The 24,255-nt window shown below is 41.3% G+C and overlaps 3 protein-coding genes across 4 annotated transcripts in view; 2 read left to right on the top strand and 1 right to left on the bottom strand.

Moving 5' to 3' along the window:
- itpr2 (inositol 1,4,5-trisphosphate receptor, type 2) overlaps positions 1 to 8,710 on the top strand; it is a 55,276-nt gene extending 46,566 nt beyond the window's left edge. The window contains exons 56-57 of the mRNA XM_041037490.1: positions 5,995 to 6,156; positions 7,822 to 8,710. Of these exons, the coding sequence (XP_040893424.1) occupies positions 5,995 to 6,156; positions 7,822 to 7,902 (243 nt within the window). The 3' untranslated portion in view covers positions 7,903 to 8,710. The remainder of the gene's footprint in view (positions 1 to 5,994; positions 6,157 to 7,821) is intronic.
- A 3,980-nt stretch (positions 8,711 to 12,690) lies between these two features.
- On the bottom strand, positions 12,691 to 20,140 carry sspn (sarcospan (Kras oncogene-associated gene)). The gene is made up of 4 exons (XM_041038537.1): positions 20,107 to 20,140; positions 18,170 to 18,649; positions 16,270 to 16,356; positions 12,691 to 14,184 (listed from the first exon to the last, which is right to left on the bottom strand). Exons 2-4 carry the CDS (start codon positions 18,395 to 18,397, stop codon positions 13,825 to 13,827), a joined length of 675 nt encoding a protein of 224 aa, XP_040894471.1. The 5' UTR covers positions 18,398 to 18,649; positions 20,107 to 20,140; the 3' UTR covers positions 12,691 to 13,824.
- bhlhe41 (basic helix-loop-helix family, member e41) lies at positions 19,872 to 24,224 on the top strand. Of its 2 annotated transcripts, none has more exons than XM_041038534.1 (5): positions 19,872 to 20,423; positions 20,518 to 20,584; positions 20,750 to 20,860; positions 20,978 to 21,089; positions 21,463 to 24,224. In XM_041038534.1, exons 1-5 carry the CDS (start codon positions 20,362 to 20,364, stop codon positions 22,404 to 22,406), a joined length of 1,296 nt encoding a protein of 431 aa, XP_040894468.1. In that variant the 5' UTR covers positions 19,872 to 20,361; the 3' UTR covers positions 22,407 to 24,224. The 2 variants fall into 2 exon arrangements, with proteins under 2 accessions (XP_040894468.1, XP_040894469.1); XM_041038535.1 differs by having other exon boundaries at positions 19,876 to 20,423; positions 20,753 to 20,860.
- Positions 24,225 to 24,255: the final 31 nt, after the last annotated feature.

The raw sequence follows: 24,255 nt of genomic DNA, 5'->3' as shown, positions 1-24,255 counted from the left end.
GCACCTATGTGTTTTATAAAAACTAGATTCTTTCATGAGTCTCATAAAATAACTAATAAGTTACTAGGTTATAATAAATTAAAATTAAGATTAAAGGACCTGGCCTTTATTGTCAGGCCAGTGCGTTTTGGCTTGTGGTCAAAACAAAGAACATTTAAATAAGAAAATTATAGAAGAAACTTGTATGTATGTAGGATTTAGGAGGGCATATATTCATAATTGTGTTTTCATTAGTGTGTAATCACCTGAAACTAAGAATCTTTGGGTTTTTGTTAGCTTAGAATGAGGCAGCAGAGCCTCTTCCACAGAGCCCGCCATGTCGCATCACCATGTTTCTACAGTAGCTCAGAATGGACCAACCAAACACTGGATCTAGACAAGGCCTCTCACATTACCTTACCTGAAGGCTACCATAGGTTCTCCCTCACGCTTGGGAAGGGAGGGGTGAGGGGAGGGGTATTCAGTCGGTTGCAGTGTGAAACCTCAGCGCTAGATGCCACTAAATCCTACACACTGGTCCTTTAAAATGTGTATTCACTGCATATGTACAGTATAGATACACCTAACATACACAGCAACCACTAGATATTCACAGAGTAAGTTTAATTTGGTTTTAGACCCATCGAGTCTCTGCATTTCCTCTCTGAGAGTTCACGTTATTTTCCAGCTACGTTACCTTTAACATCATATCTTATCGTCTCTAAGTCTTGGATTTGGTGACCACAAATTTATAACAGAAAGCCTGTGTGACAAGGAGCTTGACAGGCATGTGTTTACCATGCAGGAAGGGAGTAACTGAAATATGTCTGTGGGAAAGTTTCAGCTTCTGTGCTTAAAAGTCAGTATATCTCTGCCTTTGCTGCTTTTTCAGATTTTTAAAAAACTGATTTTAAATTATGGTCACATGGTATGGAGTATAAACAAAACAATGGCACCTAGCAGAAATGAAGTGCAAAATAAATTACTTCAACAAATTCTTAATCTGTCTTTGGTTAGGCAATTTTATGGAAGTCCCACCTCATAAAAAAAATGCCTCCACACTGACAAAAAAGCAGAGCAGGCTCGCCAGATGCAAAAAGAATCTATTTAATCTATTTGTAAAAGCTAATTAAAGAAAGAAAGTTTGTATTTCAAGGAACTTCATGGAAGTGTAATACTAACTCACTAGAGTCCTCCTTTAAGCAAGACCTTAACCTGCTCACACGCAGTAGGTTACAGACAAGGACAGAGGCAGCAATGGAAAAACAGCTAAATTATAAAGTAGAGGAGTCCATGATGTTGATCTCTGGTGCAGCCTGCTCCATCTGTTCTCTCTGCACCGCAGACCAGAGTAGGGCTTCACTTGGTGTTTAGGTAGGAATACTGTAAGTGTCAGTCTGCAGAACAGGGCTCCACTTGTTAAGCTCCATCTTTTAATTTAATCTCCTGCACCACTGCGCTACAGTTTTGGGGTGACAACTTGACAACATGAAGCTCCCGGACTGATTAAAACTCTGCCCTTCCCTCCCCTTGTTGGAAAAGAGCTGAAACTCAATGACCTCGCACACACGCACACACACACACACACACACATGCAGACTCAGACTAATAATGAGTGCATATGGTTGGGTAGGATAGAGTGATGTGGTGCCAAGCAAAAGAGTCGGATCGTGTTACACTGAGTATCTGTTCTGCTGCTGTGTTGTGCATGTGGATGTGAATCAGTGTGCGGGTGTTTGTGTGTAAAATTATGACAGCGACTACAGGCCCAGCAGGTACTGCAGCAGCCACAACGCTGTTACATAACCCATCTCAAGTGGCCTGCTAATAGCTCAGCCTTGCCTGGCACGTGCTCTCCTCTCTCTCTCTCTCTCTCTCTCTCTCTCTCTCTCTCTCTCTCTCTCACACACACACACACACACACACACACACACACACACACACACACACACACACACACACACACACACACACATCACCATCAGTCACCATCACATCATGAACCCTTCATTTACTTTACACCACACATGTGACATGTTGTCAGTAACAAAAGCAGCCAGAGATGGCTGGACAGAGAAGGAGCCTGCACTTGTGATGTAAAGTGAGGGCAGAGGTCAGATGGTCAGATTTTGTTATATGAGATGTAGTAGGTCTGTGGCTCAGCTGAGGAACTTGTCTGTGTGTGTGTGAGTATGTGTGTGTGTGTGTGTCTGTCTTGTAACTGTGGTAAGTGATATTATCTGCAGACTTGTCTCGTGCACTCTATTTGTGTGTGCTGTGTCATTGTATCTCTTGACTCTCCTCTGTATCTTTGAGGTTGTTGATTACAAGTATTGTGCAGCTATGCCATTCAACAGCTGGAACTCCACTGTTTTAGTTTAAATCCTTGACGAAAGTGCAGCACATATTAGGTCAACTAAAAATACAGAGAGCTACAGTGATGTTTATGTGATTTTAAATAGACAGTTTTTCTTGAGGTATGATGAGAATATCACACCTAACGCACATTTCATAATTAATTTAATTTAACTTTAACTGCTTACATTTAATTTTAACTTAAGTTATCACAGCCCTTTGTTATGTCCTCAGACATCTTATTTTTCTTGACCAGCAGAGGAGAATTTTAAATTTAAAAAAAAAGGAGAAACGCAAGAAACGCCTCACATTTTAGAAACAGTAATCATCTGGTGTTATAGTTAATAAATAACTCTAAACTATTTTCTGTTGATCATTTAATGGGTTACGACCACCAATTTTACTAAATTGCACTGTTAGTGAGGGTTTAAAGGAGATTGGCTTGAATCAAGTAGTTATGTAAGTGCATATAATTACAGCAGGTTTGAGAGCACACCCAGGAAATGGATTATTGTATTGTCACTCAAAAACAAAGTGATGGGTGAATGTAATAAGTGTTCATTGATAATACATTTGGGACATTTTCAAGTAGTAGCAGAAGTAGTTAAGACAATTAACAGCACTAACTTTTTAGCCTTGCTGGACTTTGATTGTGGTGCCTGAAATCTGAGGCTGTGGCCACAGTCTCTTTAAAAACACCAACCTGACTGTTCTGGTTTGTGTTGTAGTTCTGCACAGCTGAAGTACAGTATGTAAATGCATGTGGTGAAGCACGCTGGCTGTATGGTGATGGCAGCAGAGCGAGAAGCACATGAATGTCTGTAAATTCACGCTCACTGAGGTGTTTAAATGGATCAGTGAAGCAACACTAAAGCCTGACTCATTCAGACAGCACAGCACAGCACACTAGTGCACAGTCTAATGAACAGGAAAAAGACATTTTGGAATTATTCAGATTCTGTACAGTCACCGTTAACTTTATCTAATTAATCTAGAAATGATACTTCGACCAACGTGAGTGAATGTATATTCAAATGGGATATTGTATTCACCCGTAATAAAGTCTCTTAGGTCTCTTTATTGAATCTTTGAGGTTACTTAATCCATCAGATTTGGATGACTTGGTGAAACAAGCATGAGATAGTGCTCACTTTCAGTGATACTGAAGCTTTGTCTCTGAGCTCACAGAGCCTTTGCTCTGTTTTTATAGTGAGAAAGGAAACTATTCTTTTTAAGGGCCCCTTGATGCCAGAGGCCCAAATTAGCCCAGGAGTTTCACACAAGCTCCTACAGAATGACTGAATTCATACTGTGTAACTCTGCCGTCATGATCGGCCTAACTGCTGCCCCTGAGGTCAACAATGGATTCAAGTCAAAAGGGAAATTTGTTAAAGTGTTAATAACAAGAACAAAAAACTAGTACCTTTTTTTCCCAGAGTAATCTGAGTCTAGTGTGCGTGTATACATGTACTTTACATTTGATATCTATAAAAGGGCTAATTAATCATCGTCACTTAAACTCACAAAACACATACGGTTGCACTTTTTTTCAGTGTAAAGAGGGTCTAAATATGTCGTTGTAAAAGTGGTCGGGTAGAACACCTAATAAAAAATCTAAAATTAAAGAAGAGTGACGTGATTTTATAATGTGCAAATACTCAGAAAGCAACCTGGTAACAGCGAGCACTGTGCAAATGTCTTCAGCTAGTCTACACACCTTCCTCTACTCCTCACATGCCTGCCTCATGGGACCTCTTTGCTTCCCCATTTCTAGTCTCTGAACTTTGAGCTAAAGGCTAAATGTTGCCATGTTAACATGCTAACGTGGTAACGTGTTAATTATTAACACTTTGCAGGGACTGGTGCTAAGTTTTGCATGCTAAATATGCAGATGTTAACATGTTAAAGTTAGCATGTTAGTGTTAAGATCAAAGCACATGCTGAGCCTGACAAAGTGCAGATGAAACTGATGGATTATGAGCTAAAGTCTTGAACATACAATTTGAGTTTGAGATGTCCTCACATGGCTGCTCTGAGGATAAACCCTGTTGATTTAGGTAACAGAAAAGCCTTTGTTTCTTTCCATACATACATATTTTGCCCTGCTAGTGAAAAAAAAAGATCTAAGAAAGTGTGAAGTGAACATTACAGAGCTGCTGTTGTGTCAATCAACTTTTATTCTTGTCTTTTTATCCACAAATTACTGGAAAGGGCAGTTTTGCTGTGTCTTCCTATTCTTATTTTACATATGGTATAAATTATTGAATATGGTGTGTTTTTTGGCATTTTATAGCCAAAAACAGAATGTCTGTGTGTGTTTTCAATTTAAAACAGTTTACCAGCTTTGGACTGATTGAAACTTTAGAATTAAAACAAGGTTTTGTCAGTGGTAGTCATTACGTAATAATGACTTGAAGTTTTGGAGTAGACAATAAAAGCATTTTTGCTTTTTTAATTTAGTTTCTTGGTCCTGTTCATGATTTTGGATTTTTGGATTTAATTTGGAGTGGGAATGCCACGATATGTTATGGCCATTTAATGTCTCACTCGGCAAAGTGTGATAAACTCATTAATTAAAGAAACAAAAACAAATAACCCACACACCCCACATTCCCCTGCATCCTCAGACACCACTCGCCTCTTGTCCTCTTGTCTGTCCTCGGCGTCTCACACTCTGATCAGTTTCTCCATACCTCCAGTCTATTCTTATGTAAGAGTAGGTGGGAGAATACCTCACTCCTCCTACTGGACTTAATGTGGTGCCAGTCAAATCCCACTCTCAGCACCTTTTAAGTAATTTTTATCAGAAGAACTGGCAAAGGAATATTACATAAGATCATCTGATGGCAGTCTGTCTCTGTGAAACCTGTCTCACTTTCAGAGATGCACTAGAGCATGTGTGTTGTAAAACACACAATCTCGCTCATGGTCTGCTATGTACATATCCATGCACTTGCACTCCAGCAATACACACACCCACACATGTACAAACACAGACGCACTTAAGTCCATTACATAATGCTATAGGTTTGTTTTGCTCGTTGTTTTCACATGACATTACTGCAAAAGATTTGCTCTGTCCACTGCACTGGAAGGAAAAACAGAAAATAAACTAAATGTCTCTGTTTTGCATGGGAGCTTGCAAACACAAGTCTGCACACACACACACACACACACACACACACACACACACACATATATAACACTATACTCCCAGTTGTATTCTTGATAGACGACGATGACTCATCCCCACATCGACACTGTGTTTATGGAGTGAGTGAGAATTAAAATGCCAGTTACTGTTCATTTAGTGTATAATTGCTATCTAACAGTATCCAAGAGACAGCAGTGCTGCTTAAAAAATTTTACACTGTCAAGCGCTAAATGGAGAGCAGCTTCATTCTGATGTAATGATTCATATTAAACCTCCACGCCTGTCTCCAGTTACCAGTACCTCTCAGTTTACTCTCCTGCTGCAGTCTGGCTTTAGCACTGTAATGCTCTGTGTATGTCTATGCAAATCCTCCATGTCGCTGTCTGTGCCAACACACTGTTGCTGCCGTCTCTCTGACCCACTGAGTCAGCTTTATTTCAGCCTTTTATCCCTTTCACCTTTCTCACTGTTTCTCTCGTGTCCCATCTCTCCCTCTCTCCTCCCAGGAGAAGAACTTGGAGTGGTTCCCCCGCATGAGAGCCATGTCTCTGGTGAGCAGCGAGGGAGACAATGAGCAGAATGAGATGCGCTCTCTGCAGGAGAAACTGGACAGCACTGTCACTCTGGTGGCTCAGCTCTCAGGCCAGTTGGCTGAGCTCAAGGAACAGGTACAGTGCCTCTTTGGGCCATTTTTCATGCTGGGGTGGAAAAAGATGTGGTCTGAGCGCTGTGGTGTTCTGAACTGAATGCAAAAGACGAACCAAAATCCTCCTTTGTATATAGCATAGTATCATCTTGTTTAGCTGTACGCTGTTGACTGTAGCACGTGGACTGTAAGGTCCTTTCACACTCCTTTTCACCTAAAAACACCCACAGGACAAAAGGTCACATGAAAGAGGCTACATCTGCGGTCTCATTTTGATATCCTGTACTGAGTTCAGGAATCTGGATGAGTCTATAAGAGCCTTGGTGCTCCTGAACGCAGCACGACAGGTGACTATCACGTCAGCAGTGAGTGCGACTGAGAGCCGCCAGTGAGCCTCTAGCTGTTTGGATGACTAGTTCTGCTGTTGCAGTGTGACTGATCACTCTCATCACCTGCCTCCCCTGCATGTGATTCCAGTCACAGGCCTGTCCTTGTTCCTCTTCTGCCAGATGTGTGAAAACAGCTCCTACTGGGGGAGGATCACACTCCAGTAAACAAAACAACAACCTCTGTCCATCTCAGCAAGCAGTGAAGTCTGTAACATCTCCCTGCTGGCCGGAATCCTTCATGTAACCCCTGTAACAGCCAAGTTTGTGAGCTGTTAAAGTGCCCTTGAGCATGACCAAAGCCTTATCTCTGAACCTGTAGTTTGGGTCAACTTCAGGCCATTTATTATTCTAATCTAGTTGTCTGTACTGACTAATATGGAGTCATGGGGCCAGGATGTCACCCCGCCTTTATGATGAGCAACATTTTTAGCGTACACCACAAGATGTGAGTGTGTTTGTGCAAATCTAGGTGAGGTCCAACCACAGTTTTGCAGTCACAAGGGGAGGCCTGCAGGTCGTACACCAGCTTTGAACTCAGACTATATCTTACTGGAAGGAAAGTTCTGCTTCATCTACTCCTCCCTCACTACAACCGCGTCTGACCTCTGCACTTCACACTATCGCAGCTGAGATTGTATGCGTGTGCTCTGCTGTTTGTGTGGGTTTTTGGGGTTCTGCACAGGATGCTCAGTTTCTTTTAATCTGCTTGTACAGTTTATGGTTTACAGAAGCAGTGGCCTTCATTTATGACGTCAGCACTGAAACCACTGCAAATGTGATGGTTGTGGGAAATCAGAAACTTCCCCCCACACTTGCACAACACCCATCGTGCAGGTCATAGTTCTGCAGAATAGCACACCCACACATGACGGTGTCCTGTAATGAAGTTTCCAAGGGACATTTTAGTTTCCATCATAACAGCACTAAATAAAGCGATTTGCATACAACTGTGGAAATAATTTATCTCCTTTATAACACTTGAGTCAAATGCTGAAAAGGAAATTTAGAATTAAAACAAAATTGTCAGAATGATTGTTTGCAGTTTTTGAAATGACAAAAGATTTAGAATGTCATTTTATTTGCACTGCAAGTCTGAATAGATAAATATTCCCCCCTGGAATGTAAGATGTAAGTAATTGTGTGTGAACACAGTGAGAACATTGTGTTTTGCATAATAAAGTGCCTGCTAGAGCACATAATAGCACACACACACAGGTTTGCATATCATTGTATGCTATATGCAAAATTAAAAGCCACTCCAACCAGGTTCATGTCTTTTTTCTCTGCATCCTCTACAGATGACAGAGCAGAGGAAGAACAAGCAGAGGCTCGGATTCCTGGGTCCACCTCAGCCCAACCATCACATCCCGGCCCACTGAGGGGCTCTAGGTCCACACAGGACACAGCAAAAGGCCTCTGGAGTGCAGGTTTGTGGTAGGAGCCAGAAAGAAATGCATTCACTCCAGCTTTAAGAACAATCCATGTACTCAGATGAACACCTACGGCTACTAAGGGCGAATTGCAAGAGGCCAAAAAGACACAGTTTTTTACATAGTGCCTGTTCTATGACACAAACACTGCCTTTTTAGATACAAACTGTGCCTTATGTGCTCAGTCGGCCACTAGGAGCACACTTTACAGGCCGTCTGTACACTCTCACATACAGAGGAACTCGTCTCTGTGAATGATTGGCCCGGCACGGCACACATCTGCCACTGTAGTGTTAGTGTGCCAAACAGAGATCGAGGGAAATGTTATGGTGAGGTTAATGGTTAAGTGCTGTCAAGTCTGTGGATGGCCGTGTCTCGGCCTCCGTTACTCAACCGTCTCAGTGCTGATCGACCGGCCGCACAGAGATCAGCGATCGGCTGTGAGCAGAGAAGCTGTGGGTTTGTTGCATCTCCGACTGGCCTCCAGGGGAAGAATGTGCGCACTAACATCAAGTATTCTCACTTTTACCTGCTAGATTTCTGATGGTATTTATAAGAAAATATGCGGTTCATAAACTGGAGTATTATTTTTGCATTTTGGAAAAGGATTAATGTTGCCTTACTCTTTAACTTTTATAAACAGTAAATTGCAATTACTGAAAGTGCACTTTTTCAAAACAAAACAAAAAAAAAAAGGGTAAATAGTCAAGCCTGTAACTGGAAACATTTGTCCATTTGGGGTATTATTTTTGAATGGTTTGTGTTGTGTTTAAAATTGCTTTTGCTGCACCATTTCATTTGCCTTTTTACAGATTTCTACAGAGTATATAAGTAACAGAAATGTGAATAAAAATAATGATTATCTGTTCAGAACTTACTTGAAGTCTAAATCTTATATTGGTACATGATGTAGTGTACTGACTGAAGATGGTAAGCTTACAGTTCTTTGTTACAATATGGACATCCTCATGTCTACAGCAATGTCAGCTAATACTGTAATATGTACTGTACCTGCTCATGTCATCTTCATCCTCTACTGTTTCTTAAAGTTTTTTTTTTAGTCTAAATCCTCTTTTCCAGTCTCTCTCAGACTGTGGTTGATTGTTAAGTCTGAACTTGTGTTTTAAACTTGCACAAATGAATGGCAGATAATGAGTGCGTGCAGTTGATGGTTAACTGCCCTGTGATACTTTATGTTAAAACAAAGTTTAATGAAAAATTTTATGTAGCCAGATGTTGTAATAAATTTGTAACAGGACTCATCGGTCAGCAGCTTCCAAGCAGAGTTTGCCTCAGTCGTTGTTATTGTTGGGGATGAATGAATACTCCCCCACATTCACCCTGACCCACTCTGACCCACTGTGCACCCAACCACCCACACACTCTTGTGTTTACTCACACTTGTGCTTGTCCATGAAGGGAGCACAGGACCTAGGAAAACATCTTTCTTCATTCAGACGAGATTGTGTTTCAGCTCATGCAGCACAGGTAGCCAGCTATTATTAAAAACAAAGTTAACAGATAATTGTGCGCTGCTTTAGTTTAGCTCATCTTTTCATTTAATGGCATCTAATTAGTCGCTGATATGATGCAGAAAGATTAGACCAGACTCTGGAATTTAACCTTTCTTATCACACCAGTCCACTTTAAGAGCTTTGCCACTATTAAAGACTAATACTCCTTTAAAAATAGAATTTTTTAAGTTATCCAAATGCAGAAAATATGAGATTAGGTGTGTTTTCTAGAACAGTCATCTCCAGCCTATAGAATGTCTCAACTATTTTGACAAAACAGAAATAATGATTTGAGTAAAAATAAATAAATAAATAAATAATAATAATAATAATATGTCCACATATTAAGTCGGCTGGGTGCACATTAAGAGCGCGTGAAAAGTAGTTAGCAAGGGAGCAGATAAGTCTAAACAGAAGCTAAACATAGTGGATAGATGGTTGAAGTAGTTCAAAAACAAGAATCTCAATTTATTGTCAGTGAGCGGTGCTTCTGTCTATTTAAAAGGCTGTGTTTTTCCTTTGTGGAGTGTGTTTGTCCATAAAGACATGAAATTCCTCTGTATATATGAAGCATTGGTTATATTGAGTCCTGTCGTCCGCACATCCATCCCCATTGTTGAGAATTTAGCACTCTGGATTTTTTATTTCTTTATTTCACTATTCGTGGAAGTGGATAATTCAGAGCTGTGGCTGGTTGATTGCCTGTATGTTTGTGCATATTTACGATGATAAATGAATCACAGAAAGGCCTCAACTGGTCTTTTATCCCGTCCTGTCATTTACCCTCTACAGAGAAGCCCATCCTTCTTGGCTTCAGTTCGCTGTTTACGCTGGCAGGCCTGCATTTGCTCCTGCTGCCTGTGACAGCCATTAAAATTAGCTCATGCAGCGCCATAATGGTGAGCAGCTGTCACTGCGTAGACAAGAAGGGTAAAGTGCAGCATTACTGGAATGTATTGGACTCGGAGAGGGAAGGGAGGGGAGAGGATAATACCAGGACCATCATTACTGTCTGGCAAAAGTCTTCTTGCCAGAGTTTGATACCAAACAAACATACCAAACACTGCTTCCTAAACAGACCATTTTATCAGCTGAGATTTAAGTTCTGACCGTAGAGTGACATTCAACTTTACTGTCAACTTACTTATTTGAATTAAGTTACTTGAAGAAAATCAACACTGGATAATACAGTAGATGGTCCGCTTCATTTCATCCTCTCACTACACACTCAACCTTTTTAACACGTGAGCAGTGTGTTATTTACTCTTTGAGCGCAACCTTAGACACATTTGAATCACAGTCATTTTGGAATCTTTTTGCAAACCACAGTCAAGAGTCACGTGCTTAGCCTGTGTGTATTCAGTAGTGAGAGTGAGAAAACACCCAGAGAAGGTCAATAAACACAAGGCAACGTCCCAAACACCTCTGTGGCTGGAAGCAGTTTGACTGAGTCTGGCATTTTGACTTTACTGCTCTGAAAGGACCAGACCAAAATGACATCTCAAAGGAAGATTCATTTAGATTAAAGCTGGACTATATATTTAACTGGAAATAAATATATACCTCATATATAAATGTAAAATTGCCATCGTTAGCTGCCTAATTCAAATACTAGATGAGAGTTCACTCTGCTGTTTTCAAGCGGCAGTGAAAGTTGTTGTGATTTGTGTCAATACACATATTGATATTCTGTCTTCTGCAGTCTCCTCTGAAGACCCACACTAGCATCAACAGCCACCGGAGTCAGATATCATTCAGTGTTTTTTTTTTTTTTCGCTATAAAAGATCAATTGACCACACAGAAAGTTGCTACTGAGCGAGGATGCGGGTGGAAGGTCCCTCTTCACTGTCATTTTTATAAATAAACATGCCCCCGTGATGAGTGGCATGTGACTTCCTGTATCTGGCTGTGAGATTGAGCCTTTGTAGTCACATGATGCATCAACATCATAACACTAAACAAGTACCACGGAAAAACACTGCAAACACGGCCTGCTCTCTATCACAAGCAGCTGCAGTATGTACAGAGTTACACGGTGTGTGGAATGTATCATTAAACACAATGAATAAATCATTCCTACAATAATACAGAAGTTATTTCAGTCTCCTGGTGATTCTATGCTAATTGTTATCCAAGAGAGCTCCATCATCACAGAAAAAGTGGTGATGATGTTTCCTTGAAGTAAAAAAAAAAAAAAGACAAGTGTGCCCAAATGCATGGCCATGAGAGAGCGATCCCAGAGGAAACCTATCAATTAATCACTGTTAACTTGTGTAAATAACAGTTACGATCACAGTAAATCACGCCCCCAGACTCCCACAGAGGCGACTTTGTCTCTTGCTGACGTCACAGATTTGGATCCTGCCTTTACTTTGCGTAGTTGTTAATATGGATGACGGATTCGGTTCTGTAATGTGTATTTTCCCATCAATTTTAATGACATGCCTCGTGTTTAGGGAAACTGCAGGGAAACAGCCTCTTATCTATGTAAGATCTTATTCTTACATAGATAAGAGGCTGATACATAGATAAGAGATGCTCACTGATCCTCTTTCTGTTCTGTCTTCACTAGTAATAATGAAATTAATTTCAAAAGCAAATCCCTACATTTGAATGAGTGACATCTTTTTACACACACACACACACATAGTGGCAAAACAGGAAAGGAAACTTCATATAACAGAAACAAACTTTTGTATTTGTAACCACAAACAATTTGACAGTCTTTAAATGCACATATTGGTTTCTTTTTTATCCAGATAAAAAGCACCTTTCTCAAACACCACATTTAAGGCTTCTGTGAAAAATAAACAATATTTTTATATCATCCCCAGTCGATCAAACTTTCTCATCATTGACAAAATAGATGTAACACTGAACGCTAGTTGCACTCTCCCTCTGGGTACGTTTCATCTATTTTGCAACGGAAACCGCCTCACGTTTACCATTCCCTGCTCAGCATGTATAGACTGTACGTGACTGTTCTCGGCACCTGAGATGAGAGTAAGAATAAAATAAAGCTGAACTCTGTGTAAGGCTGAGCATTTTGAAATTACAAGTCTAAAATTTTGCCGTTGTTTCATCACTTTTGCGCTGTACTGTCTGAAAGAAAACAACTGAAATGCTGTAAACACACCGAGATGATTTGGGCACTTCTGTCCAGCTGCCTGTCTGAGTCCCCCTTTCCTCACCCCGGCAACCGCCCCCCCCCCCCCCCCCCCCCCCCACCCTTTGTGGCTGCAGTAGTTTGATTCCTGTTTGAGTCATGCTGGCCATTGGCCTGGCATCCACCTTCGCAAGCCACAGCCCAGTTCAGTCTGGATCCAGTCTCATGAAGTGTAGTCTGCTCAGATTGTGTTACTGCTGTGTTGTGTTACTGGCAGGATCAGTTCTAACTGCACATAACTGGACTGTCTGAAGTTTTACTGTGTTCACCTCAATCAGCTGAAAAATAGTTTGCTGTTGTTTTTCCACAGGGATTTTACGCAATATGTACCGAGGCGCACAAGTTCTTGTAGTAGTAAATAAAACAAAACTGGTTATTTATTGGAATTAATCCACCTAATTGCTTTTTTGGTGTGTGACAAACAACAGGAAAATTAGTTAATGCAAACAATATAGATTTAAAAACTTAAATATTATACAATTGTCTGATTGTAAAGCAATAAACCTTTAAAGAAAGTATTTTTTTCACCAAATTAAGATAAAAGAAGGATGTATTAGAAATATTTGCCGCTGTGTTTAGTCAATATTTGACCTTTTTACTGTGTGAATACTGATTCCTGAGGCCATGTCATTTTAGATTTCAAAACCATTATTTGAAAACAGTGATTCAGTGTTTCATCTTAAGCACTGCTGAAGTAACTAATCATGATCATTAAATCTCAGTAGCTCAAACCAAATGACATTTTTTCCAACACTGTACATTTTGGGACTTAAGTGCAAAACAAATATGTGTTGTGCTTATAATTTGTCTCATCAATTGTCTCACAATTGTATATAAGCTAAATGCCTCAAGAGCAAATGTCAGGATAATTAGAAATGATGTGAAGGATTCATTATTGTGGAGCACAAATAATTGGTTTAGTTTTTAAAAAACGCACCAGTTGTTTTGCTCCTCTTCATCTATAGTTGTTTTTATAATATCTGCAACTGGAAGTACAAAGTTACTTATATGGTATATAAAATTTGTGCAAAAAAACTACAACTACCACAAAAGGTTGACATCAAAAAAAAAAAAAAAAAGCACACCAAAAAAGCAAATGTCTCCTGTCCTTCAAAAATCACACAGTTGGCATTGATCTCCACCTTGACCTGACTGATCAGAGTCATCGCATCAACTCTGTCTTCATCACATTAAACCTTCTGCCAGTTCTGGGTGGAGGGAGAGCCAATCTGAAGCCCAGCAAAGAAAACCTGGTAACGGTGCTTCCACATGATGAAGGCACCGACGGCACAGACAAGCGCCTGGGCCAGGTTCAGAATGATCTGGATCAAGAAGTACAGCGTGAGTGTCCCCGTGATCACCTCACAGTCACCAACCCCTTCGTAGGTGAAGGTGCGGGCTATTGGGTCATCCTGATCCAGTTTGCACACGCAGTCCTCTCCCACCTGCTCACAGGTGAAGCTATTGGTCTGTGAGTAGTGATGTCCAGCGAACGCCATAACCAACACCGAAATGACCAGGCCAATTGTACACAGGACAAAGTAGAGGAGCTGTGGAGGACAGAGGACAAGAGCGAGGTCATGCACTTTTATCCAGAAAGCTTTGATCCAAAAAAAAAATGCTCTGCATTTTCAACTCTGATTTTTTTTTATTCTAGAAATCTGGCTCCAGCTTTAGTCTGTTGTCTCATGATTAACCCAGAGTGCCAAAACTGTAGCTTAGAAACAGACGTGCTGGCTCAGTGCCTATGGCAAGTTAAATTCAAAGAGATTACCCACAATATTACAGGGCAAGGTCTGACCCTCAGAGCAGGAGCCCAGCTTTTAGCTCAGAGCAGACACAGCACATGTAAGACTGCCCTGCAGCTACAGCTACTTCCCACCTTGAGTGCACATCCTGTATGTGAGTGTGTTTAGTGTGTGTCTAAAAATACAGTTGTAAAAATGTGACAGAGGCTTTGTGTTGTTTATGCAATTTCACAATCTCAATAACACTAAACCGTCATCTTAATCCATCACTTATATAACAGGAGCCCTCATTCGCTGGTGTGTTTTGCTTTCCGTTATATGCTGCTTATGGAATTATGCAAGTGATGAGCGGTGCTTGATTTGAAATAGCGTTTATGTTAATTTGGGGACAGCTGTGAAATCTGGAGTATAATTGGTTACAGGGAGATGTATGTATAGCAAGTGCATCAGCAAGTACTTCGTTGAGCATTATGTGTTCCTCTAAAATGGAAATGATCCGAGCCAGCAAAGTGGGAGGAGAGTGACAGGCGTCAATATTCGTAGTGCTGGTTACAGTCCATGTGCTGAAACACATTTTAGTGAGCACTAACAAACTAATAGAACTCCCATTTGACAAAGAGTGCCCTTTATTGTGACACAATAAAGGAGGGTTGAACAGGAATGCCAAAGAGCAAGGACGCCTCTCTGTCACAACAGGAACGTTTAACTTCATAAATATTACCAGTTACAGCACATTTTTCTACTCACTCCACTTGTAACTCCGCTCTTGAAAACACTGTGCTGATGGCAACTGAAATAAATAAATGAACTGACTGTAAAACCACAAAGATTTCTTATCATTAATCTATGAATGACTATAGTAAGGCCATGGGTTCACTGCTCTTTAATATTTAAATTAATGACATTAATGAAGTGAAGCACAGAGAGACACAGTGGACTGAATGCAGCTATTCTGGCGTTTATTTGGCTTTATTTCTGATTCAACAGTACAGAAGGTCAGGGAAAGGTAACAAGGCCACAAAACATCAGTAAAATTTCAACCTACAGAACTCAAATGCAAGATATTTAAGTGCAGTGCTAGATTTTGTTGAAAGACACTGTTATATTCCAGCAAAGAAAGAAATATTCATCATTTTGATAACTGCGTTTTATAAGAGCATTTAATGTTTTCAAGCACTTCTTTGTAAATGTTATACATTAAGATGTAAATCAGAGTAATCCCTGTAATTTCGGTGATTTGGAGAGTCTGATGGTATTTAAGACTACACAGTACAAACACACTTGGAACTGGCTTTTTATCATTCCTTTCTGCAAAGACCATTTTGCAAATTAGCAGCACTTCTTAACGCAAAATGCTACTGAAGTGTTTTGAAACAGTGCATGTACATATTTGAACCTGGTATGCACACAAGGGCCAGACAGGAAAAAAAAGAAGATGCTGCTTCCAAGGACCTGCTTCTCAGCATCAGACAATGGTGGACTGATTTTAATTGCCTTGAAATTCCAACTGCATATATTGTATGGCTAATTAAGCTGTACCATCCAGTCGCATTAATGAATGCACTCATCCACTCATAGGAATCCCTGCAGAGCTCTTTTAAACAGGAATGCAGTTAAATGCCTTCCTCTCCGTGCCACTGACAGCTGCAGTTCCCTAAGACCAGCCATCTAACAATTACTTTATTTGAGGGTAAAACATTGTTCACTGCAAAGGTCGTCTCTCCCTTTCTGGAAAACATACAGATCCACCTGATCACATTCATTCAATTTCAAAGAGTCCTGTTGTGAATTAATAGGGAACCTGATTTGACTCCTTGCATGACATATAATCACATATTTCATTTCACTTTTATTGCGGAAAATGTGTCAGAGCATGTGTGGGCTCACCTTGAAGATGAATTGCATAGATGTCCTTTCATCAGGGACGTAGGTGATACAGTACAGGATGAAGCCCAGGATGGAAACTAAACACAGCTGCAACAGCACACCAGAAAATATTTGTGATAGTTTGGTTAGATTCACTCATATCGGAACATTTCTCAGCATGTACATTTTTCACTCTCGTATAAAAAAAATGTTATCAACCTTTTCATCTCTGACTTGATACACCCACGATATAATTTGAATATACTGCGCCTTGTTGCTGTATATGTGATTTGCAGTATGCATGTTTGCTATTAGACACAATGTAGGAACTAAACCCTTGGTAGAAAATCTATTGTGCCCAGGTTTTCAGGGCTGTCTCTTAATATTGCATGATTCAGCAGTAAGCTGTCATCTGATTACATTACTCTCTCTCTCCCTCTCTCTCTCACACGCAGACACACTCACACTCTATCTCTTCAGTGCAATTGGAGTCTTGTGACTAACGTTCAGCATCTTATTTAAATGTTTTTCCCAGGTTCTTAAGCACTAAGGGTTCTCTGGAAAGTTCTTGATGACCTCAGTGTTTTTCACTCGGCTGAATCTCGTGAGCATCTAACTCGGGATGTTGGTTTCCAGGGATGTTTTCGAAAGCAGATGGCATCTGTTGATAGGCTAAGATAGGACCCAAACATCATGTTTTTTTTCCCCTATCACTAAAATGTTGCTTTACATCTCATTCTGCATCATGATGATAAATAAAATGAACATTTTTGTTTTACTGTACTACAAATTACAAAGGGACAGTTAATCGGTGTTCACTTGTAATCTAAAGAAACTGCAAAGAATCATTTAACATTAACTTAACTTTAAAACTGAAACTTAAACACTTTAAGACACTTCAGTTGCTTTTAATGTGTTACATGTCATCTGTGAAAACACTTCACTACACTACTTTCTGTGGTGCTTCAAGTGAAAGTGCTTTCATTGTTCGAGTTCAGCCGATATTAAACTTTCACCTTTTGCTCTTCAAATGAAACTTAAACTGCCTCCATCACACTTTAGCTGCTTTCAGTGCTTACACTTAAACTGACATTTCAGTTGCTTTCATGACATTGGTGGTTATTTCAGTGTCTTTCACCTTTTACAGTACAGCTGCTTTCAGCTGTTACTCTTCAGCAGTTTAATAGCCATTTTACAGTTAAATGAGTTTTGACTGATTTCACGCAATTTACTGTTTGCATGTGAAATAATGCAAAAAAAACGTATTCATATGCAATATTCATTCATCATCATTATGACATTTAAGACACTTACATTTTCTTAGGAAAATGTTGCCTTTCATAGTTAACCTTAGTTTACTCAATTGTTCTCTTAATGTCAGTTTTGATGTTACACAGTTAAATGTACAGTGTAAAGGTAATTAAAACGTACAGCTTCAAAGTTAAACCTTTTAATAAAGCAGATGAACTGTGTGGTGCAAGAACAGCACATTTACAAATGTTAAAAAGGTGTTTAGATACTACCTAGGTGTTCAAAGGTCAAGGTGGAACACAGCATGCTGTGATTGGCTGGCTTGTTTCATCTGCCCAGATGCTGAGGATTTGTGGGCCATGCAACAAAAACAACAGAAGGCGCAGGCGGGCTCGTGTGACTGTGACGGAGTGGAGATTCAGGTGTATGCAGTCAGATGAACGTGACAGATGGAGATTTATCAGAACATGACAATAGCAGTGATTTCCCATGCCTACAGTGACCGTCTGGCTGAGGCAGCTGAATTAGGGCCAGTGTTGACATGCAGTGTGCTGAGGATGGACAACACATTGTGGGACATAGCTGAGGGTAATGCAGTAGTATCAGAAATGGGTTCCATGCAAACATGTGAATGTAGAGGCTGATGTTAGAGCGTAAGGATGGAGCTTACAATGATCCCAGCCCAGTGTGGCGTCTCCCTGGTCAGGAGTGAGGGGCTGATGGCCAACATGAGGAAGGCCACGGCTGTGACGGCCACCCCCAACAGCAGCTGGAGCAGGGCGACGAGCAGAGGGAAGCGACAGCCTCTGCACTTATTGCCGTCTTCTGGTGCTGGACTTTCATCTCTCTTCTTCTTGCCCTCCTTCTTGTCTGAGGAACCTTTCTGCCCCTGCCCCATTTCTCCTCCTGTCTTCACACTCTTTCCCTCTCTTTCCTCTCGACTTTTTACTGTTGCAGTGTTTGGGGTGGATGATCCTGCCTGCCGTCTGCCTCTCTCCCCTTTCCCTTCCCCTCCCTGCTGAGGCCTCCTCTCACCATAAGCCCAGCTCAGTTGCTATTTGGAAACAGAGAAGGCTCTGAACTAATATGGAAAACATTTGGACTGGATTCCTAAAGCCGCTCCAGTGCCACATATAGAGCAGGCAGCATACTGTGGAGGAAAGGAAGAGGAGGGAAGGATGGGGGGGTGCAGGAAGACACAAAGGGGGATTCCAACATACGACAGCGAGATGATTTCCCTTGCAGTCGTGTTTAAGACAATAAAGGGAAAGTACAGAGGTAAATCAGCAGGTACGAGTTAATGAAAAGCCAGCACAGAGGAGGTCACACTTCATTTCAGATCCGGACTGATTGGATCATTCTTTGTCAGCACTGTTACACAAGAGAGCCATATGCTGCCAGACAGAAAAAGTCACATGACCTTGCCTACAGGAAGAAGTAATGTGATCATAAGGCATGTGAGGGCATTACAGGGGCTCAGATTTGGATGTTTTTGAACACCTTAATGTTCACAGGAGGGTAACAGGTGTCACTTAATATCAGATTAACTTCACTGGAGACATTTATCATTTTATTGGGGTGTATTTTGTAATAGCCCACATTTGATGGAAAGATCCAGACCTTAATTACTTTTATTAATAGTGAAAATAGAACTGACTTTGAATTATTTTTGGGAAATCTGATCATTCTCACACTGTTTTAGGAGATCAGACATATCAAAAGTCAAAGTCACAAAATAAGCAGGATTCACAAAACAGTTGGCGATTATCCCGCCAATCTTTGTCACATTGTTTTTGTTATTATTATTGTTGTTGTTGTTTTATTATTAGACAAAAACACAGACGAAGGTGGGAGAGCAGCGCCCATGCTGAGATTAATAAAGAACAGAGATGCACGTGTTTGAGCACACAGCTGGGCCGGTGCCATGGTTACTGACAACGCAGCTTTGGACGAATGGAGATGTATGAGTAGGTTACCTTGCCCTGCTCCGGGCAACAACACAAAGTGACAGGCGCGCACGAACGCGCTCGGCGAGCACGCGCATACACCTTGAATGTTTGAGAGAGGTTATACTCTGCATTCACTCCACATTAACCTCTGTGTTTTCACTAGGCACCCGCTGGTTTTGGAGAGATTAGGAAGTTGCAAGTTTTTTTCCCCTCTAAACAAAATTAATTAAATTTAAAAAAGATTTTAAAAAAATAATTATTTGTGAACAGCAGACAAACAGCACTATTTTTAAAAGAGAGGAACATTTAGGACCTGTGGGCTCCCTCTCCTCACTGAATGTGTGAAAGACAGTTTGGTCATGTCTGTCTAATTATTTATCGCACTAGAACAGCCTATCCGGTCACCTGACAGCCCGCACTCCATTTGTGACAGCAACACAAACTGCGAAGTTTGTCAGACCAATAATGTGAGACACAACAACACTGCTGTAGTGAACTAATGCTCGTGCGGATTATCAGTCTGTCTCTCTCTTCACGCCCGTGCGCCTTTTACTCTGCTACATTCTGCGCACGAATCACGTTTCAGCAACCAGGTCAAAATCGTTTGGACTACATCGCTATAGGAACAGCGGCTGTAACACAGAGAAGGTCTAATTACCGGACTTTGTGCTGGTGCAGGCTACACGTGAGTCGGAAGCTGTTCTCCACCGGAGGCGCGCGTGCGCTCTAACCACAGCACCGACGGCTTTGCAAAGTGGCAGCTCAGGGAACTATAGACACCAGTCTGAAGCGCAGCTCCACTGGAGGACACGCACCGTGCATCATCTCCCCTCAGCCGTCCGTGTGTGGATCGTAGAATAACAAACATTCCCCGAAGAAGCTCAGGAGCGGATAAACCAGCAGGAGAGAAGTGATGGATGAAAGAATACCGCATTTACAGGACAGGCAGTTCATGGAGCGCGCAGATTTCCTGGGGTGAGTGTCGCTTTTGGCAAACTCTGTCAAACTATGTCTAATAAACCATGATGACAAGCTGGTGAATAATCGGACACTTCCCTCCTTACTTTAGGGTGGATTACCCCTCTCTCTACATGTGCAAATCCAAAAGAGGAATAAAACGAGAGGATGGTGGGAAGGTGAGCGAGGTTTCTTGCAGGAATCCTAAAATCTAGTTTGTTATGATCCCCCAACATTTGTGAGCTCATTAAACTTACACACACTTCATATGTTGCCTACTTTAACCTTTTTTTATACTTATATATTTGTGTTTAAATACAGTAAAGACTTGTGTTCTTTGCCAGCAGGACGCATACAAGTTACCACACCGGTTGATAGAGAAGAAGAGGAGAGACAGAATCAACGAATGTATTGGGCAGTTGAAGGATTTGTTACCCGAACATCTGAAGCTGTCGGTGAGATCACGACATTGCCAAAAAAAAAAAAAAAAGTTTTCACGTGCTTAACGATCCTGGTTTTATATGACAAGAGATCTCGTAAACAGCCAATTACACCTTTCTTTTTCTCCATAGACGCTCGGGCATTTGGAGAAAGCAGTTGTCCTGGAGTTAACATTGAAACATTTAAACGCACTGACTGCTGTCACTGAGCAGCAGCACCAAAAGATTATTGCTTTGCAGAATGGTAAGATAAGAACTATCACGAGGTTAATAGACAAGTTTTTGTAAGAATCCGCGCTTCTTGATGGGTTGCATTATTAACCTGATGGGATCACATGAAACTTTATTAATCCCTATATGATCTAGAGGAAGTCTGTGTTTGCAGTAGCACAAAATATACTTGAATATAACATATATTGTATTTTGAAAATATCACAACAGGAAACAAAAACTCCTTATTTGACATATTCACATAGAAGAGAATCTGTTCACATTTTTAGTAAGCAAACACACGAACGTGCTGCTCATAGGCGTCCGCCTTATCTTGTCATTGACTTATAATGAGCTACACTTTCCAGAATAATGCTCTGTTAATCTTTGAACTGCATATCTCGCAGGGGACCGGTCGATGAAATCGTCCATTCATGCAGACCTGGATGCGTTCCACTCTGGCTTCCAGGCCTGTGCCAAAGAGGTCCTGCAGTACCTGAGTCAGTTTGAGAACTGGACGACGCGAGAGCAGAGGTGCGCGCAGCTCATCAACCACCTTCATAAGGTGCTGGCGCAGTTCCAGCCCGGCGCGCCGCCGCTCCAGCACCAGCTACCCGCCGGGGACGCACAGGATGGGCAGAAAGCTGACAGCCAAGCTAACTGTGTCCCGGTCATCCAGAGGACCCAAGGCGGGGAGCTTAACGAGAATGACACAGACACGGACAGTGGATACGGGGGCGAAGCTGAAAAGGGCGATGGCAAAGATAAAGAATGTGAGCGCAATAAGGCGCAGGGACCCAAGGCAGTGAAGATCAAACAAGAGTTTGGAGATGAACGCGCTGCCAAAAAACCAAAGATGAACTGGCCTGGGAACGGATTGGGGGGCGCAGACCCCACCAGGCCTGATCTGGCGCTAATGAACTCTTTGATGGGAATAAGCAGTGTGGGACAGCAGACACCGATTTGCATGCCTTTCTACTTCATCAACCCCTCGGCCGCCGCGTCTTATATGCCTTTGTTCGATAAAAGCACAATTGAAAAGTACATGTACCCGGCGGCAGCCGCTCTTGCGTCCCCTTTCCCCTGGTTATACCCTGCACACGCGTCAGCAGCGGCTGCCGCGGCCGCTGCTGCCGCTTTCCCCGGCTTGTCTGCGCACTTTGGAGCCTCTTCTCAGTCCAAGGACTCCCTCTCTCCAGACAGCGACGGGTCACACGAGGTTGAGACGGGCTCACCGGAGGAGCGCGAGGAAAGTCTCGCGAGTGACGACGGGGAGGCTGACGTAGCCGACACGTCCCAGGAGAAGAAGAGCACCCCACACGACCAGTTTTCTGCTTGTCCAACGAGCTAATTTGTCTGTTACCTTTCTGTGCATTCTGCTGATAAAAAAAAAAATATGTATTTTAATTTTTTTAAAATTAGGCTAGTTTTAAAACGAGGTTCCACCGAGGAGTTTCTCGTGTACAAGATCTTTGCGAAACAGGGGACAGTTGTGACGGCGTGTGCCTTTTGCACTTATGCTAGATTAATCAATCTGAATGATTATCGACAATGATTGACACTAGTACACGACTGTGTTGTGCTGGAGTTAGTTTTTTTTAATCCTCTTTGATAAAGAAAAAAATATTTTGAAATGGCAGCATTGGTGCCAAAACTTTGAGTACTACAACAGTGCGCAATATCCCAATCAGCGAGTCTCTTTGGATGTATGAAGTTGCAACTGACCTCTGCCAAGGTTACTAAGATCTTGGCTGACTGTAAATATTATTACCTGGAAGACAGTCTGATTCATTAACATGTAAATGTGCACTAAATGGGCCTATAAAACGAAGAGCTCCTGGAAGTGTAACGTACCTACAGTACCTCATCCCCCAACTTTGCACGGGGTAGGCTTATTGGGAGGCACATTACTGTCCCTCCTGAGAAAAGATGAATGGTAACCCCCCCCCCCCCCCCCCCACACACACACAATCTTCATCATTAACAACGAATACATAAATCAGCTACTTTAACAATCGCATATTGAGATAAACGGGGAGGTATTATGCCCCATTTCCCCCATCTCATCTTTCTAAATCTGAGTTTGCTCTGGTTTCCTTTACTTGTTTGTTGTTGTGAGCAAAGAAGAAAAAACAAAACAAAACCAGTCATAAAGAAGAAACCTTTCATTCACAAGACGCTGCTTGACCAGCATATTGTACATCCCCTGAATGAGGCATTTCTGCGAGATGCTGTGACCTCCTGTACCTCCAGGAAACATTGTAGGATAGCACCTTATAGATCTTTGATATTGAATGTACCTGTATTTTCCCAGCTGTTAAAGTTTGTATGTAGGATGATCTTTAATCTTTGAGACGTAAAGTGCACTTTTTTCTGCTTTGACCCGCCCCCCCAACTCCAACACTCACCTTATCATTTTGAAAGTCAACCACCGTAGTTCCCTTTGCATTTTTTTGTTGTATTGAGTTGTCTTGAAATAAATAATAATAATAATAATTTCAATTTAAAAGAGGGGGGCAGAGATACCAGATGCTTTGTGATGATTTCATGCAGTAAAGTGGTGATCAAGCCATTTTAACAAAACACTGCTCATTTCTTGCTCTTTCAAGGCAAAATTACTCAAATCATAATCGGATGTGAAAACTCTTGTAGTCCATTACCCCACCAGACTATCCCTGATTCTGTGTTATATACTACCATTATGTAAAACCTCGCTTTTCCAATATTTGACAAAGGTGGGAAAGCAACTGTGGTCATATGACTATCAGCTATGATCATTGCTGTTTTAGAAACTTTAACTTTATCTTGGCCTGTTTTCTAAGAACTCAAGTCCTGCAAGTGTAGTGTTGTTCAGCTTTTTTAAGTTTCACACGTGACTGAATAAACAGATTATTTTCATGGTATTTTGCATACATGACATTGCTTTTGTAGTTTTCTTCGGCTGGTTTTGCCTCAAATCTGTTATCAACTGTTATATAAAGTGGCATGTGTGTCTGTAAATAGTTTTTGTGAATATACCATTAAGTATACATGTCTATGTCAATGTTGTAGAAATCTATGGATTTTTTTTTTTTAAAGATTTAACTGAGCAACTGTTGCACATTTCGTTAATGCTTTACACATATGCTGTTCTAAATTATTGCTGATGAGTTGTAAAATAAACATCAAAACTAAACTCAGCAGGCTTCCTCTTATTCAAC

The sequence above is a fragment of the Toxotes jaculatrix genome, chromosome 5 (assembly GCF_017976425.1).
Source record: "Toxotes jaculatrix isolate fToxJac2 chromosome 5, fToxJac2.pri, whole genome shotgun sequence".
Taxonomy (NCBI): Eukaryota; Metazoa; Chordata; class Actinopteri; family Toxotidae; genus Toxotes; species Toxotes jaculatrix.
Note: the sequence above shows the minus strand (reverse complement) of the source record. Positions and strands in the feature narration are given on the sequence as shown.

Excerpts from the sequence above, each read along its gene's own strand:
- bhlhe41 (XM_041038534.1), top strand. The coding sequence starts at position 20,362 with ATGGATGAAAGAATACCGCATTTACAGGACAGGCAGTTCATGGAGCGC. Across the intron at positions 20,424-20,517 it reads GAGCGCGCAGATTTCCTGGG|GGTGGATTACCCCTCTCTCT; the intron begins GTGAGTGTCGCT and ends TCCTTACTTTAG. Across the intron at positions 21,090-21,462 it reads GATTATTGCTTTGCAGAATG|GGGACCGGTCGATGAAATCG; the intron begins GTAAGATAAGAA and ends CATATCTCGCAG.
- sspn (XM_041038537.1), bottom strand. The coding sequence starts at position 18,397 with ATGGGGCAGGGGCAGAAAGGTTCCTCAGACAAGAAGGAGGGCAAGAAG. Across the intron at positions 16,357-18,169 it reads CACACTGGGCTGGGATCATT|CTGTGTTTAGTTTCCATCCT; the intron begins GTAAGCTCCATC and ends GTGCTGTTGCAG. Across the intron at positions 14,185-16,269 it reads CTATGCAATTCATCTTCAAG|CTCCTCTACTTTGTCCTGTG; the intron begins GTGAGCCCACAC and ends TGTCCTCCACAG.